We start from the raw sequence: 15468 nt of genomic DNA, 5'->3' as shown, positions 1-15468 counted from the left end.
ATATTCATGTAGAGCAAAAAAAAAAAAAATCCCAGTCTTCAGTGGCTTTCCAATAAGCTTACATGATTACATAAACCTGCCCATCAGTCCAGACTGTCTTACATAATAAGTAGGAATAACCCTCATTGTGAAATCTCAACTATTTGAAATTTACTACAGTTGCCTACATACTTTAGTATGCAAGTCACCTTTAAGAAAACAAACCAGCTTTAAAATACTGGTAACTGTCTTCAAATTAACAGGTAACAGCAACTTATAATTTCCCTTTTAAAAGAAAAGGAAGGACTGAACTACCAAGTTTATTAGCTTTTACAAATTAGGCTTGAACATTTACCTAAAAATCCAGCAGAACTTATGTCCAAATATGTACGTTAATTTTTTCATGTACCTTTTTTTTTTTCCCCAGTGAACACTTGGATATTTTTATACACAAAGGAAAGCAGCCAGACCCTATAGACTATTTTATGTAACCCTGGGTTTTAGTGGCATGGATGTACATAACATAATGAAGACTGAGGTACTAAAAATATCACTTTATATTTTTTCTAAATAAAAAAATGTCATATAAAAATTCTTCAATTACCTCGCTTTCAGCAAAATGTCTTTCTCCTTTTAGACACAGGGAAGAGCGTCTAAGAGTCTTCTCATCACCATCATCAAACACTGTCACCAGGTAAGATGTGAGGCAAGCAAAAAAACATTTTTTTTAAACAAGTGATTGATTAGATGTCAGAAAGAATGAGATACATATTCCTGTAGCCAGTCCTTAAAACAAAGCTGTGCACCTGGATACTGCTGCATACTCAGTAAAGCATTTGTAAAGATCAACGACATACACAGGCTGCTGTCTCACTGTAGCTACTCCATGCCCACATATGTTAAATGCAATCTAAAGTAATCGGTAGTTGAGCAGACAATTCATTGATTAGGACAAAAACTAAAGATCAACACAAGCTAGAATCAAAAAAATACTCCTCAAGCATTTTCAATTTTTACAGAATTTCATCACATTACCAGAACTCCTACAATAGTCATATGCAAGCTATGCTTACTATGGAGAAACACAGATATTGTGAGGAAAAGCTACAGTTTAATGTTGCGTGAAGTTCAACATCTTTCTCTGACTCAACAACTGACTCTTTCTCTACTGACTACAAAACAACAGTGACATCAGCCTAAGGAAGATGACAATCGTCAAAGTGCAATCATTAAAAGCAGCTGTAGTGAGAGAACTGTGGAGCTCCTGGTTTCTTGATTTTCTGCTACCTCTGCTATCTCCAGATCAACTGGAAACAAGTTCATAACGCATTTGTTCTCAGCTATATACTTAATTTTTTTTAATCCTGAAATGCACTGCTCACATTCAAGGTGGGATCTTCAGAAGCTGGTAAAGTGATCATACATAAAGTAAGGTTTTGTCAAGTCTCCTACAGGTACTTAACAGATAAAAACTTCATGATAAATTTTAACTCTCAGGCTATGCTTACACTGTCCAGTGGGACAAGAACTGGCTTCTTCTCCACACCAGTGGCAACTATATTCTTGGTCCCACACTGCTATAACCTTGAACACTTTCCTGGGCACCCAACCCCAAAATTAGATCAAAATACTACATTAAAAACATTTCAGCAATTTCTTAACATGTCTCTTTCACCTTCACTCAAATCTTCTCTTCTGTCCGTCAAAGTAATGCCAAGCCTGACTCTTTCAGTCTCATTAGAATTCAATTATGTGGTAGGAAACTAAAAATATGTAAACACTTCCACAAATAAGAGTCACAATAACAGCATTAGGAGAACTGAATGGCTGTCAACTAGCAAAAGATACCTGGCAAGACCACAGAGATTAATTTTCAGTCATGTCTGGCTTTCAGATAGTGGGTGTTATACTCTATTTTCAATAGTTACTAATTCAAATAAAAATATAAAAGTAACAAGGTACATCAAAATTCTTGAACAGTGTTTATTTGATATTAAAGTAAATTTTGCCTATTTCTGATTGTTTTTCATGCCTATCTAAAATTCATCTGCTGATGAACAGAATTCCTCCTTGCGACTGCCATTCCGTAGTCTGTGTACAGTAATTGCTACAGTAATTGTTGAGTACTGTTTAGTGATAAAATATTATGGATGCACACCTGTCACTTCCAAAATTGCTGAAAAGTATCAAGGGTAAGAACTGTACAAGAAAACACAGATTTGGAGCTGCATCTCTAACAGCCATCACATAATGAAGCCTCCCCCTTTGTTAAGTGAAGTAGAAGGCAGCAGGTTCCTAATTCAGTTTGTGTTAATTAACATAACAGTCTCCTTACATAATGAGAAAGTAAAAAAAAAAACCCACACATAAATCTATCCACTTCAAGGGATAAACTGACTACAACAGAGGTAAATCTATTCAGAGCTAGGCAGGTAGCCACATTAGGTATCCTTATGGTAATCTGCTTGTGGCCTCTTCCCTGCCAGAGGCATTCTTAATCTTGTTTTGTTACATGAATACATTCAAAAGAAAAGCTTCAACCTTCCTGAAAGACTTGTGTGGCCACCATAGCACACATGGCTGTAATGACATTCTAATCTAATGGAACATCCTCAAAACAGTCCACTGAGCAGAATACAGGAGTGTGATGTATTTAAGAAGACCTACACTGAGACTGCAAGGGAAAAAAAAAAAAAAGAAAAAGGCAACTTAATGCAAATAAAACCACTCTGAATTCTGAAAAAAAGCAATGTAATGACAGAAAACTCCAGGAGGTAAGACTACTTTGAAAATGCACAATTCTGAATTTTTAGTAAAGCAAACAATTTTACAATTTTTTTCTTCCCTCATAATAAATGGAGTTAAAAGTATCACTTCAACTTTCTAAAGACATGTTTATATGAATGACAAAACAGTATCTGGCTACCAGGATGGGAATACCTTGAACTTTGAGTTTTGACAATTAAACTAAGGACACTTCATGTATTTACATAACTGTGTTATATTAATTTAAAAAGGCTATATCAGTTGGGGGCTCTTTGTGGGTTTGGGGTTTTATTTATTTATTTATTTTATTTAGTTCCTATCTTCCTCTGGTAGAAAAGTAGCACCAAAAAAGACATGTAGACAAACTGATGTATAATTTCTATTCAGACAACATCTTATGAACATAAGACAGACAAAGGTGCTCTTGAAGCAGCCTTGCCCATACTTCTGTGTTAGAAGAGTTCTCAAGCAGTCCTAAATAATTATTCCTTTAAATGCTACATGTCACTGCTGCAGTGGTATAAACAGTCTTAAGTAAGCACTTCTGGAAAGGCCCTATTTCAGATCTTTCCCTTCACAAAGTTTTTAATCAAATCACAGTAACTTTATTCCAAAAATCATTAACAATGCAAGTACTTCTCAAAAAGTGCTAGGACAATATTAGGTAGCTGCTGGTTAAGATGTGTGCTGATTCTGAAATCTGGTAAATGGCAACTACCCATTGAAGTAGGACTTTCACTTAGATCTGCAAAGTCATCACTGTCTGCAAAGATAATTTCAGTCTCATGCCACTTACTCTCCTGACAAAGATTATTCTGATTAGCCACTGCTAGAGTCACTTCTCTTTCAAAGTGCATTGCACAGCCAGCAGCTGTGCCACTTACTCTGCAAGGTCAATATGCTTTTGTCTACTTTTATCTATAAAATATGGTTTCTGGTCTCAACTCTTACATCTCCTCTTCTTATTTTCCCTAGTTCAGGATTTTTGACAGACATCTACTTCGATTTACAGACTGCAACTCCATGACACCTACCTATAAAATTTTATCTACATTGACTCCTACTGTATTCTTCCTGCTGAACTGCTAACCTCATGCTTTCTTAGAAGGACAAACATTGACATACAACAGTTCTAACACCAACCACACCATTTTATTCTTGAAAGCTCTCACATCTGATCCACTCCTATGTTAATTATAAAAACACTGCCTATATTGTTAACTCGTCTTTATACCTCATGTTTCACCTGATCCTAACTTGGTCTCTCCTTTACTCATACATTCTACTTGTCCAATAAGAAAACGGATAGTATTTTCTGCAACACTTCTCTGGAAGGACTTATCTAAACTTGCAGCTCTATTCCTTTCTAAAAGGACTACAATTAGGGGAAGTTAGTCTTCCCCTAGATGTTCAACTTCACTTCATCTGTAACAACCCTTAATATCTCAAAAACAATGAAGTCTTGCTAAGGTTCTTTCAAGACTTGGGTCTTCATCTTCCCATGTTCCAGGTCCTTCCCAAGGAAGGGAATATGTAGTTTCTCAAGAAACTACAAATCTCCTTAGTACCCTTAAGACTAACAGATGGAATGTGTATTTTCATTCTACAGTTGAGCAGTTTTCCAAGACAGACTGATCTACTGGTACACAGCATCAAAGCATAAACCCATGTATGTAAAGCCTTTAAAAAATATTATATTTTTTTTCAAAGCTGTATTTGTTTGTGGACATGTGGATGCATCATCTAAAGTCTGAAATGTCACATTAAAAAACAGGGAAAACAAACAGAAAAAGACTTTAAAAAACAAGCTATGTCTTTTTTTCAGTACTGTTACCAGGGCTAAGCCTGAGAGCAGGGAAAAGTAAGTATTACAGCTTGTGTTTTAAAAGCACTTTTTTTTTCTTAAGTAACTATGACAGCATATTTTGCTTCAGAATATTTAACAATAGCATATTAAATATCTAAGAAGCAGTTACCAATTACAGAGTAATTCACTAGGTCTTTATTTGGGGTCCCAATTTCATATTGTTGAGGGGTACAGTTTCTCATAAAAACCCCAAATAAGAAGCTTTTTTTTTTTTTTTTGGGGGGGGGGGTGTGTTAAACAAACTTTGAATGCCTAAGCATCTCCAAAAAATCTCTCTTACCATGCTTAAGGTATGTCCAGGTCAGAAGCTTATTTGTAAGTCGTAAGTTTTATTTAAATACATAACCATTTCTCTTACCTACAGTGTACCAACTTGCATCTGTTAATTTGTTGATAACTGCTTCCTGGTATGTTCCATCTGGGTTCTTCACTTCCACAACAGTTCCCACCTAAAATACAAAAGCCACTTAGCACTGGAGAACTTTTAAAACAAGCAATAAAGTTAACACTTTTGTATTTAGCAACAGAGATATAGGTTAGAAATTAACTATACCATGCTTTTCCAGTTTCACTTGAAACTATGTTTTATCCCACAAAACTTTGTTTCATTCCACTAAAATAAGCCAACGAACGGAGCCAATTATTTCCTGCCAGCAGGTGGGGAACAAGAACCAATCTGAGTGATGTCATTCTCTTCTGTAAGAGCTTGCCCATCAAACCCTCCAGCTGAGTTTTCCAAAGCAACAGTGACTAAAAAACTCACAGCCAGCCAAACTTCTTAGCTTTAAGGCCAAAAAGAAGAGACTTGCATCAGCTTGTATGCTTGTATCCCCTTTAGCTACAAAGGAAAAAGTTAACATGAAGAATATACTAACTCTAGCTCTGCAGCATTCCCTTCTGTGCTTCATGATATTATCTGGCCCATGCAATAAATAGAACCTTTCACTTTCACCCCATACTGCACATATACATTCATGTCAAATACTGAAAAAGAATGCTTTTTAAGTGTTAGCAAAATATAAAACAAAGTTATTACCTTTAGAGGACCCTTTATGTGGTCATCCTGCACTTCCACTGTTGAAGAATCATGTCTAAAAGTTACCTAAAAAATATAATTTAACTGATAATCACTTGATACAATTGAGCAGCATAAGCACACACAGATGTCAGTAGACCCTTCTCTTACTCACTGTACAGTTAGCCACCATAATCGTTCTACTTGTTGAAAACAGTTTCAATCATATGTTTTAGAAATATGAGGATACAATTTCTGAATCATCAAAACTTCCAAAATATTTATCTTTCATTACATATAAAAAGAACTGACAGTTTACCAACAATGTTTAACAGCTCAAAATGATCTCTGCAGTTTTCAGTGATTTGATTTGAATTGTACTGCTCTAGTACCACATCAAGACAGGAAAGTTTGAAAAGCTCTGAGCAGAAATAATTTTTTAAGAAACATTTATATTTCAATGCTCTGAGATCAAACAGTTTTAGCACCTACATCTAACCCCATATCATGAGGGCTTTTGCTGAGTGAGACCCATTTCCCTCAATCACAGATGAAAAATACACACAAAAAGAAGGTATAGGACACTGCTGTCAACTAAAAATTATTAAACAAATGGCCTTTAAATTAATGTCAGCCTAGTCTACACACTGCTAGTTAACAAAGTAGATGCACAGTTAACTCTTCATTCTTTCAAAACTGGAATAAGGAAATTCTGTAAGTATTCCCAAGGTATTTTCCCATGGTTTTGGCTTTAATCATACGCATTCTGTACTCAGGGAAAAAAAAAGGCTGGGAATCCAAACTCATTATAGAGATTAGGTGAGATCCCCTGCTTGCTATTCTGCAGAACTCAAATATTCCAAGCCTTTGATGGAGGACATCAAGTTTTCATCCTATTCCTGAAGCATTATCTAGTTGCCACTGCTAAATGGCAGTGACCCATATTCCCGAAGTAAAAATCCATATTAAACCTATATTGAGGAGGTTTAGCTATTTTCTAATAACATTCAACCATAAGCCTGTATTAGTCATGTTCTGATCAATTACTTTAAGGTCAGCCTATGGCACTGAAGGCCACAAATACTGAATGCAAGCAGACGACAAAGCAGTGAAAGAAAAGAGAATATATTTAATTACATGTAGGTGGGCAGAGCACCTCCCCTCCCCAAAAAGATAAGCTTAGTGTTATTTCAAAGACTGCACTGCCAGCCTTCAAAGAAAGGAAAGCTGTCTTGAGACTGTAAAGAAGTTTCATGTTGTGCCATTTTGAACACTGATGACTTTTTTTTCCCCCACACAAAAAGCGTCCGCAGGAAAACCACATACCTTGACTTTAACAAGTCTTTTTGCTGTCTTGATCTTGGCTTCACAGAAGGCTCCTCTATACTTTGCACTCACATCGGTGCCCACTGTGAGATAGGGAGGCTCATCAATGGCCTGGAACAGAAAAGAAAACAACTGGGTTTTAATTACTAGCCACTGGCAATATAGCTGTCATGGTCTCACTAGTTTTTGTGGACAGAGCATTACAAACAGCCCAATAAAACTTAGCATATGTACATCACTGCAGGAGAAACACAGAACACAACACTAAGCTCATGCAGTGACTACCACAACAATAATAAAATGGTATCACAGCTGTCTGCAACAAGAACCACATAAGCCTCCAACCTCTGCACCATCTGAAGGCACAGAAGATGACCAGTTCTGCTGCAATAGTGAAGGTCAACAAGTTTCTACCTTATCCTTTAATTGCCTCAAGATCTGGTGAGTCTCATGAAGGCAGTGGTGATTTCCCTCAGCTAATTAAGGTTCATTTTCATTAGTAAGTAGAACAACTTTGAAGACACTTTGCTTTTTCCACTTTTGAATAAAGAAAATTATATAGGTAGGCACTCAATGTAAAACTAGCCTGAGGGTAAGGCAGTAGCAGTAGGATAAACACACAACAAAAGTCAAGGACCCAGACAAAACACAATATTCTGTAACAAGCCACAGAGGAACAGGTGATACCCAAACACGGAAACATGAAATAGGAGTGAAATAAATGTTTTCAGGGGTTAGGAGAACATGGGACAGATTAGCCTGCAGTGAGCTCATGAAGGCTCTGCTCCTCTCTCATACAACCTCCCCTAGCATAATCTGGGGAGGAGATTCTAGATAACTGAAACACCTCTCTATCACTTCACAGAACATGGGTCAAAAGAGGTAAGGCAGAAGGTGACAAGCAACAGGAGCAAGGTACGTTTCAAAGAGCTGCAAGCCTCCATGCAGCCCAAAACCAGAGCTGGGTTGTATAAGCCCACATCGTGTTTCTGCACTCCTACGGATTCAAACACAGCTTACAAGAGGCAATTCTGGCACATCCAGGCTCTCTGTGGGAAGAACACAGAGATAATCTCCCTCACAGGTCTCAGAGCCACTGTTTGATACAGAGATGCTTGCACTCAGCATCAGGTAATTCCCACTGGCTGTTTTCAGCTCTAATACTTCAGAAGGAAAGACATGCCAGTATGTACCTGAATGCTTTGATGAACTATTTTCAGAAATAGAAGTTGTGCAAAACTTGAAATTGAAAGTCATGAGATGCTACAGTGTTAATTCTACATTAATGTTTTACCTTGACTCTGTTCAAGCCTACCTCTCATTTTCAGTTAAGAGAATATATTTCAGAGTACTAGGAAACTCTTAATCAACATGCACTTGTTAAGATCATCAGAAACATGAATGTTCTAATGAATCCCTCCCTCTCTGTCTCTGCATGCATGGTGCGTGACTTCATGCAGAGTAGTAGGATATGCTACTCTGGTAGTAACATATCCATGAACATGCATCTGATCCTATTCCAGACTTAACAGTAAAACTCAACTGAGATTAATGAGGTATTTGTTAAAAGCGTTGGGATTCTGAAACTCACTCCCTCCTTGCTTGTCTAACAGTACTCTCAGTAAAGTGTACTAAGCAGCGGTGGCTTCACACAATATAAATCTGAAGAGGGAAAACAGTGATATATTCTCTTGCAAAGTCAGTAAAGGTCTAAAAAGGGAGCATCCTTCCAGCTCTCCCCAACGCTTTAGTGAAGAAACTCATTAGTTCCAGCACAGCCAGTAAATCTTTCATGCCAGTCGATCTTCCAAACTCACGGTATGGAGTATGAAGATTACATTTAGAAGACAGACAGATCCCAGAAGGGTTCACAGAGATGCACATACCTAGAATTCCCCTAAAAACAAGCACTTCAAGAGCTGGTTGTGTCAGTATTAGCCTATACCTCTCTATACAGCAAATCAAATTCATAATTCTAGGTTCGACTTACAGAAAAGACAGTACACTTTTTCTTCCCTACAACACTGGGAACTAAGTCTGCAATCTGAAGCTTACATCTTCGCCTTTTTGGAAGCTTATGGCAGAGGAACAGGCAAGTCAACAATCAAACTTTAAACCAGAATTTTAGGTTAAGAGTATAAACACCAATATTAGTGATTACATTATCACTACTCTGGTTTATTTTTTAAAGCTTCTCCCAAAAAAATAATATTCATTTGAAGAATGAACATCTGTAAGAATTGATTTCTGTTACTACCATGGAAGTTACTTTCAATCACTAGCCTAAACCTCCTGATGTTGCTTTTACAATAGCTAACTCCTTTCCCCGGAATTAGTTAATCCGTACCACTGTAAATAGAGTAATTTCAAAGAATAGCAACCATATGGGCCATTTGCTTACCACTGTAAAAATACAGTACTGGCTTTTGAGAAGAAATTTTATATTGATGAAATGCATTCCTGTAATTACCACTATGACTCATTATATATTTTTAAATAACCATGCAAAATCTTCAGTGGATACAATTTTTTTGAAATCATATTATTCTGTTGAAACACAAACTATGTGGGCTTTTTTTACCCAAATCACTTGACTGAGATTATCAAAATACTTCCCTCTGACTGACAGCATCAGTGGAATGTGGTAAATTAAAACAACTGTGATGCATCACAGAGAATGCAAACTAGGAAAGTAAACAGCAGTGATCAAAGCCTGGCATTAATTTCAAACAGTCCTCACCACAACTTTGTCATTTTCATGAGCTCTAAATGAGTCACCTGTTCTCAAGCAGGTTTTACTCAATCCCACCAGAATTAGATAGAGATTAAAAGTAAGTATACAGCTATTTTTATCTTTCTGTTATCCCTTCTCTGCGTTGTGCTTACATCATTTAATAGACATCCTTACACTAAGGGTGAATGTGTCTTTGCCTATTTAATTCTTACGTACTTTGGCAGGATTTGGTTTTATTCTTTCTTTGCTGTTCAATGCAGGCTACCAGAAATAAAGTATTATGTTAAAATGCAGATAAAATCTGAAAACATAATTCAGTAATCTTCAAAAAGATGTTACAAGTATATTGAAATTATCTAAACAAGAAGCACTGCAATGACCTTTAAGGGGATGGGGGAGACCCAATGCTGGACAACCCTAAAATAAATTTTTTCAGATTCTTAAAATTATTAAAGGCTTCATTTTGAGACTACTGTACTAGGCTTACATATTGTGTGTCCAAATCCCTGGGCTGTAGTCTGAAACTTCATTTTATTTTAAACTAAGGAAAACTGAATTTGTATTTACATTTTGTGTCTGGATGCAATCTTCTGCACTTTATAACTTGTAAAGAAGAATCATCTTTTCAGTGGGTATCATGAAATCATCAATAAACTTCTGCTCAACAGAAAAACTGAGAAGTATGCCCTGCACACACCATCATTAATTTATAATGAGATCATGAACTTCATTCATTCAGAGCAGCTTCAACATGCACTGCAGATTTCCTCCCTCAGTATTTCTACGTCTCTATGCTTTCTCAAAACATCCATCAGTTCACACAAGAAGAAGGGAAAAGTTGAAGTTGATGGTAAATTGATGGTAATCTCTAGATCTGCTTTATATATATAAGTACTGGCAGAAGGCTGGTATTTAAGATCCTCATCAAAACCACCCACCAGGCGCTTACATGGGTGATCACCGTTTTATTTTCATTCATGATCAGGCTACGGTAAGGAGAGCTGGCTCTGCCAGGTGACAACGGGGGATGGGACATCCTTCTCCACACGGAAACCGGTGAAGGGCTATACCGGAGGCATCGCTCCCGCGGGACTGCGGGGTGCAGCCTAGCCGGGGGCACTGAAGGGGTATTTTGGAAAGGTGGGGCAAGACTTTCTCCAGCATTTGCTCCAGTGGGGTGCCGACTACCGGAAGCTGAACACTACAAGCTGCGGACAGCTGGTTCCATGCTCTGGCTTCGCAGCGATTTCGCTTAGCTCCTTAGGGACGGCCACTGCATCCCGCGCCTGGGAGCGCACGGCAGCGGGTCAGGGCCGGCCGGGACACCCCCGGCGGACTCTACCGCTTTAAGAGGAGGGACCCGGGCCGCGAAGCTGCCAGAAGTTTCTGTCTGCCCGAGCCGACGAGGGGCCTTGCCGCCCGCTCTCCCCGAAGGCGCGCAGGGCTTGGGCAGATTAGCACGGATTGCCTTGACTAAATTTGTCCCCTTAAGGCGATTGCCGGCAAAACTGCGCGGAAGCGTTCCCGCAGCCGCGGTCCGCCCAGTACCGCTGCGCAGCCCGCGCCGAGCTGAGGGGCGCCGGGCGGCCCGGCGCGCTGCAGCTGTGGGTGCAGTTCCTCCAGAACGGCGCTAAATGCGTGTTCTGTTGTACACCCCAAATTAACCCTTAAAAAACAATTTTAATACTTCCTGGCGTTCCCTCGGGTGAGAAAAACAGGGATAAAAAGAAAAGAGTTTCCTGCAGTTTTGCGCTGTCCGTTAGGTTATCCAAACTGATGGGCACCCGCCATACTACTACTGAATTCTGCTTTATTAACAGCAATAAGGATGAATAGTTTCTTTGCTATCTCAATTCACAACTGCTGTGGACAAACAGATTTTCTACAGGCAGCAGAGGCTGCCGCAGCCGAAAAGCTATTTTCCCCCTGAAATACGGAGCAGTCTCTAGGTGACCAGTCAGCAATTTCCACCAATTCAGTGGCTGAATTTTCTTTGGCAGGCAAGGCAGGCTGCTGGAAGGGTTCTGCTCCAGCCTCTGAGGCGATTATGCCTGGAAGGACTAATAAATGGCTGGAAGCCCGCATCATAGAACAACCTGCACATCTTCTGCATTTGGACATTCACATCGGCATTAATAGTTCTGGTCTCCCACATGTGAGCAAGGAAACACGCAGACCCTGCAGAACACAGAATAAACATTTTAACGCTGCAGTCTAAAACGGAAGCATCAGGCTTTTTCATACCTTTTATGGCTACTAAAGGGGTCAGTTTGCCATTTTTTCTAGACATTGAGATATTTTCTATCTACGCGGGATGAAATCACCCTCGCACCTCCTCTGTCAACTGTGCTGCACTGCTGTATTCAAAGTCCTTTGTAAAGTCTGTCATGCTGTACAACAGCTGATAAAAACTGCTTTACATTGTCCTTTGCTTATAAGCATGTCTAATACAGCATGTGTGAATTTATTATTTCTATCTCCTAATCTGTATTTCCTCTGCACCACACACAGGATGTTCCAACTAAACCACATGAAAATAAGATTAAATATTCAATCTAGAAACACAGCAGACATAGCTAGTAGGAAAGCCTGCAGAACTGCTTTCAGATTTATATGCAAAGTGAAAACCGGGCCTGTACCTTCACTTTGTCTTTCATATGTACAAAGTTTGAAAAGCCAAGATTTCAGCTTGTATTAAACACTCAAAATTCAGTGTTTATCTATCCTACAAGACTCTTGACTCAAGAAAATAGTGAAACATTTTCAAGAAGCAAAATGAAACCACATGAAAAAACCTACCACCCAAACAAAAAACCCACAAGAAACCCCAACAACCAATCAACAGTCCCACAACTACCAAAAAGGACAGACTGATTTTAGGTTTTAAATGGAAGTTTAACATCTGCTCATTTTCAATAACCAAAGTTTAGGAAATGCTTGTTCAAGATTCAAGATCCCCCACCCCTGCCAAGCATCCAGATTCCTGTGTTTAAGAAAGAATTATCATAAAGCTTAGCATCTGATTTTTTTCTCATCCATTCCACTCAAAAGGAACACTTGCAAAGCCTTCTTCTGCCATCTACAGTAACGTAAAGTATTTCCAAAGGAAGTGTTTCCTCATGGCTTGAACACATTCCATAATATAAGATGGAAGGGCCCAGTTTGCCAACAAAACCATCCCATACATACTTGACGATTCCAATTACAGTCCTCAGTCCCACAAATTAGTGGGAAAACCCATCAATAACAGCCTATTCTTCAACCTCAAACCCAGACAGACCCTTAAATCTTCTAATGAAGGGCAAAAGTTTCACATAACAGGTAATGTGAACTTGCATTCCACCCTGCAGAATTAGCAGCCACCTCAAAGCCATTCAACAGTGTTTCAGAAACCACTGGGGCAACAAAGGCTCAAAAAGACTCAATTTGCAAAAATACTGGTTTGGGGTTTTTTTTGAAAACAAGGGTAAATCCAACATCTCCTACACAAGTTCTGATTCCATGAAGAACTGTTTCCATGAAAATAGGTGAAAAAAACCCTCAAACAATTGAAAAACTTTCTGTCCAATTACAAAGATATTTAATTTATGTAAGAATTATTAACTTAAATATTTTCAACTACAGTAAGTTCCACTCAATAGCACAGATCTGCCCACACACTGCAGTCTCTCCATAAACTAAATTGCTGAGTGTAATTAAGAGTACAAGATTTTGCTTACAGCTCAACCTGCTGTGGTTAGGACACTCAACTTTACAGTAATAGCAGACATCTTCAGGGAAAAAAACAAACCCTATTACTACAGCATATTTAATATATTCAATTTGGCAGACAGTACATTTATACTTGATTTCAAATACACTCCTCATGTATATTCAGAGTGACAAAGATTAGAACCTTCCAAAACCTTTCTACAAACCTTATGTTACTGAGACACGTAACTCCTCAGAGACAAATGGAATATCTAAAGCAAAGACCAAAGCCCCTAAGATAAAAAAAAACTCCTTTCAAAAAGTAAACACATTGGCTCATCTTCTACCTCCAAGAAAGGACACCTCAACAGGAAAGAGAAGGAATTTTTCTTTAAACTTCCGAACCACAACACAGACTGAAGGGCAGTGAAGTTTTTCATACAAAAAGGCTGTGACAAGAAAACCCAAGAGTAGTAACAGTGTGCTTTCGGCAAATTTTCTTCTGGCTGAAAAATCAGATTTTGGCTTGATATTTTTGTTTGTTACGGTTGCACATTTCAGGGAAAGGCAAAACTAGTAATTTTGAAATTTCTGAAGGAAAATGGTTCAATGTTATCAACTTTTGCCCACAAATTGAAATTATGGTAGGAGCATCATGATCAAACAGAAAGTACTAAATTAAAAGGGAGAGGAGGTTTCTTGTAATGAAACCTACTTCAAGTGTCACTTGAAAATCCACAGGAAGTTAAGTAACACCTCACCAGTCTTACAAGCAAATGTTATACAACACATCATTGTGGCAAAAACGCTGCCTCCCCATTCCAAGCTGGAAGTTGCCAGAACCTAGTGAACAGATGTATGGAAATGCTATACCAACTTCTGAAATCTTTAGTGTTTTCTACAGGTGCAAAGAAGATACCTCTGTTTCTAATTATCCAGTTAGAACAGTGTAACGCCTAGCTTTAAGTTCTTAAAGATTTGAAAAGGTGCAAAAGCTGATTTTCCACTCTGAGTAAAAAATAAGCTATGTGGAAGGGATTTGCAGGTTCTATGATCATGAAGGACCAAGTGACCCAAAACATGAGGTTCAATTCAGTAATCACAGGTAATGCTTCCTTTATTTAAGGTATCCATTTTAAATGCAAGATAGTTTCTCATTATTTTTATTTACCTGTGTGAAGTTGAATTTGTAGAGAACTGGTAATGCCAGGTCTGGATAACTTGTCTTAGTTTTAAAAATGAGCCACAATTCTGTCTAGAGGCACTGCTTATGCTATGAAAAACTTGGGATGTTTCAAAGCACTGAAAAGAATGGTAAGATAATGATATGCTTGTCTTCTAAATGGACTGGAACAAAGATTATTTGATACTTTAAGAAAAAATCAAGCAGTCCAGGCTGTTCCTAAGCAAAACAATGAACTGACTAATACAGAATTATGTGAAGTCTGAAAAAAATAAAAGCAACAATCAATGAAATCTCAAGAGGGTCCAGGGGGACACCAAAACCAAGAACAACACAGTCTTCAAAATAATTTGACAATTCTTTGGCAATATTTCTAGTTCCAGTCAAAGATAGTTTAATGATTGTTTTCTGTTTAGTAAGTCAGCTCTACAAAAATTCAGTGTAACAGTATTCAGAACAGCAAAATCTTATAGTATAGATGTGAGGGGAATTGTTTGTATTCTACATCAAATCTATTCTAGATAACTGATAAAAATACTGTCAACTATGGTTGGCAGAAAAAGAGTATTTTTAGATACTAAAGCTGATAGCAAGAACAGGAATGGCAAATAGAAATTAAAATCAGATTAAGACTTTTTTTCACTGGAATTGTAGTACATTGAGCTTTATTTTACTACAGTCTATTTTAAAAAATTATTTTCTGTTGTGTAAAACTTCAGAAGCAAATTCATACGAAGTTGAAAAACTGAACCTTAAAGACGAAACAAAAACAAAAACCCAAACCCAAAAAACCTTGAACCATAAACCATTACTGCCTTTTATGCAAATACAAAAGAAATCTTGCTTTCATTTATCTCCATACTTAGTATAAGACTTTCTAACCTAATTATTGGGAAGGAAGAGGGAGA

The 15468-nt window shown here is 38.0% G+C and overlaps 1 protein-coding gene across 8 annotated transcripts in view; it reads right to left on the bottom strand.

The window, feature by feature from the left end:
- ARID4B (AT-rich interaction domain 4B) overlaps positions 1–15468 on the bottom strand; it is an 84820-nt gene that overhangs the window by 47746 nt on the left and 21606 nt on the right. For 7 of the 8 annotated variants that reach the window (XM_061471237.1, XM_061471236.1, XM_061471240.1 and 4 more), the window contains exons 3-6: positions 6954–7064; positions 5649–5714; positions 4971–5061; positions 584–663 (exon numbers count right to left, since the gene is read on the bottom strand). In XM_061471237.1, coding sequence (XP_061327221.1) covers positions 584–663; positions 4971–5061; positions 5649–5714; positions 6954–7064 — 348 coding nt within the window. Of the gene's footprint in view, positions 1–583; positions 664–4970; positions 5062–5648; positions 5715–6953; positions 7065–15468 lie in introns of those variants that run through there. The other variant, XM_061471242.1, reaches the window with a different exon arrangement.

Source organism: Pezoporus flaviventris, unplaced genomic scaffold (assembly GCF_033815535.1).
Source record: "Pezoporus flaviventris isolate CSIRO_AGI_PZ_B2104156 unplaced genomic scaffold, CSIRO_AGI_Pfla_v1 ptg000066l, whole genome shotgun sequence".
In the NCBI taxonomy this organism is placed as follows: Eukaryota; Metazoa; Chordata; class Aves; order Psittaciformes; family Psittacidae; genus Pezoporus; species Pezoporus flaviventris.
Note: the sequence above shows the minus strand (reverse complement) of the source record. Positions and strands in the feature narration are given on the sequence as shown.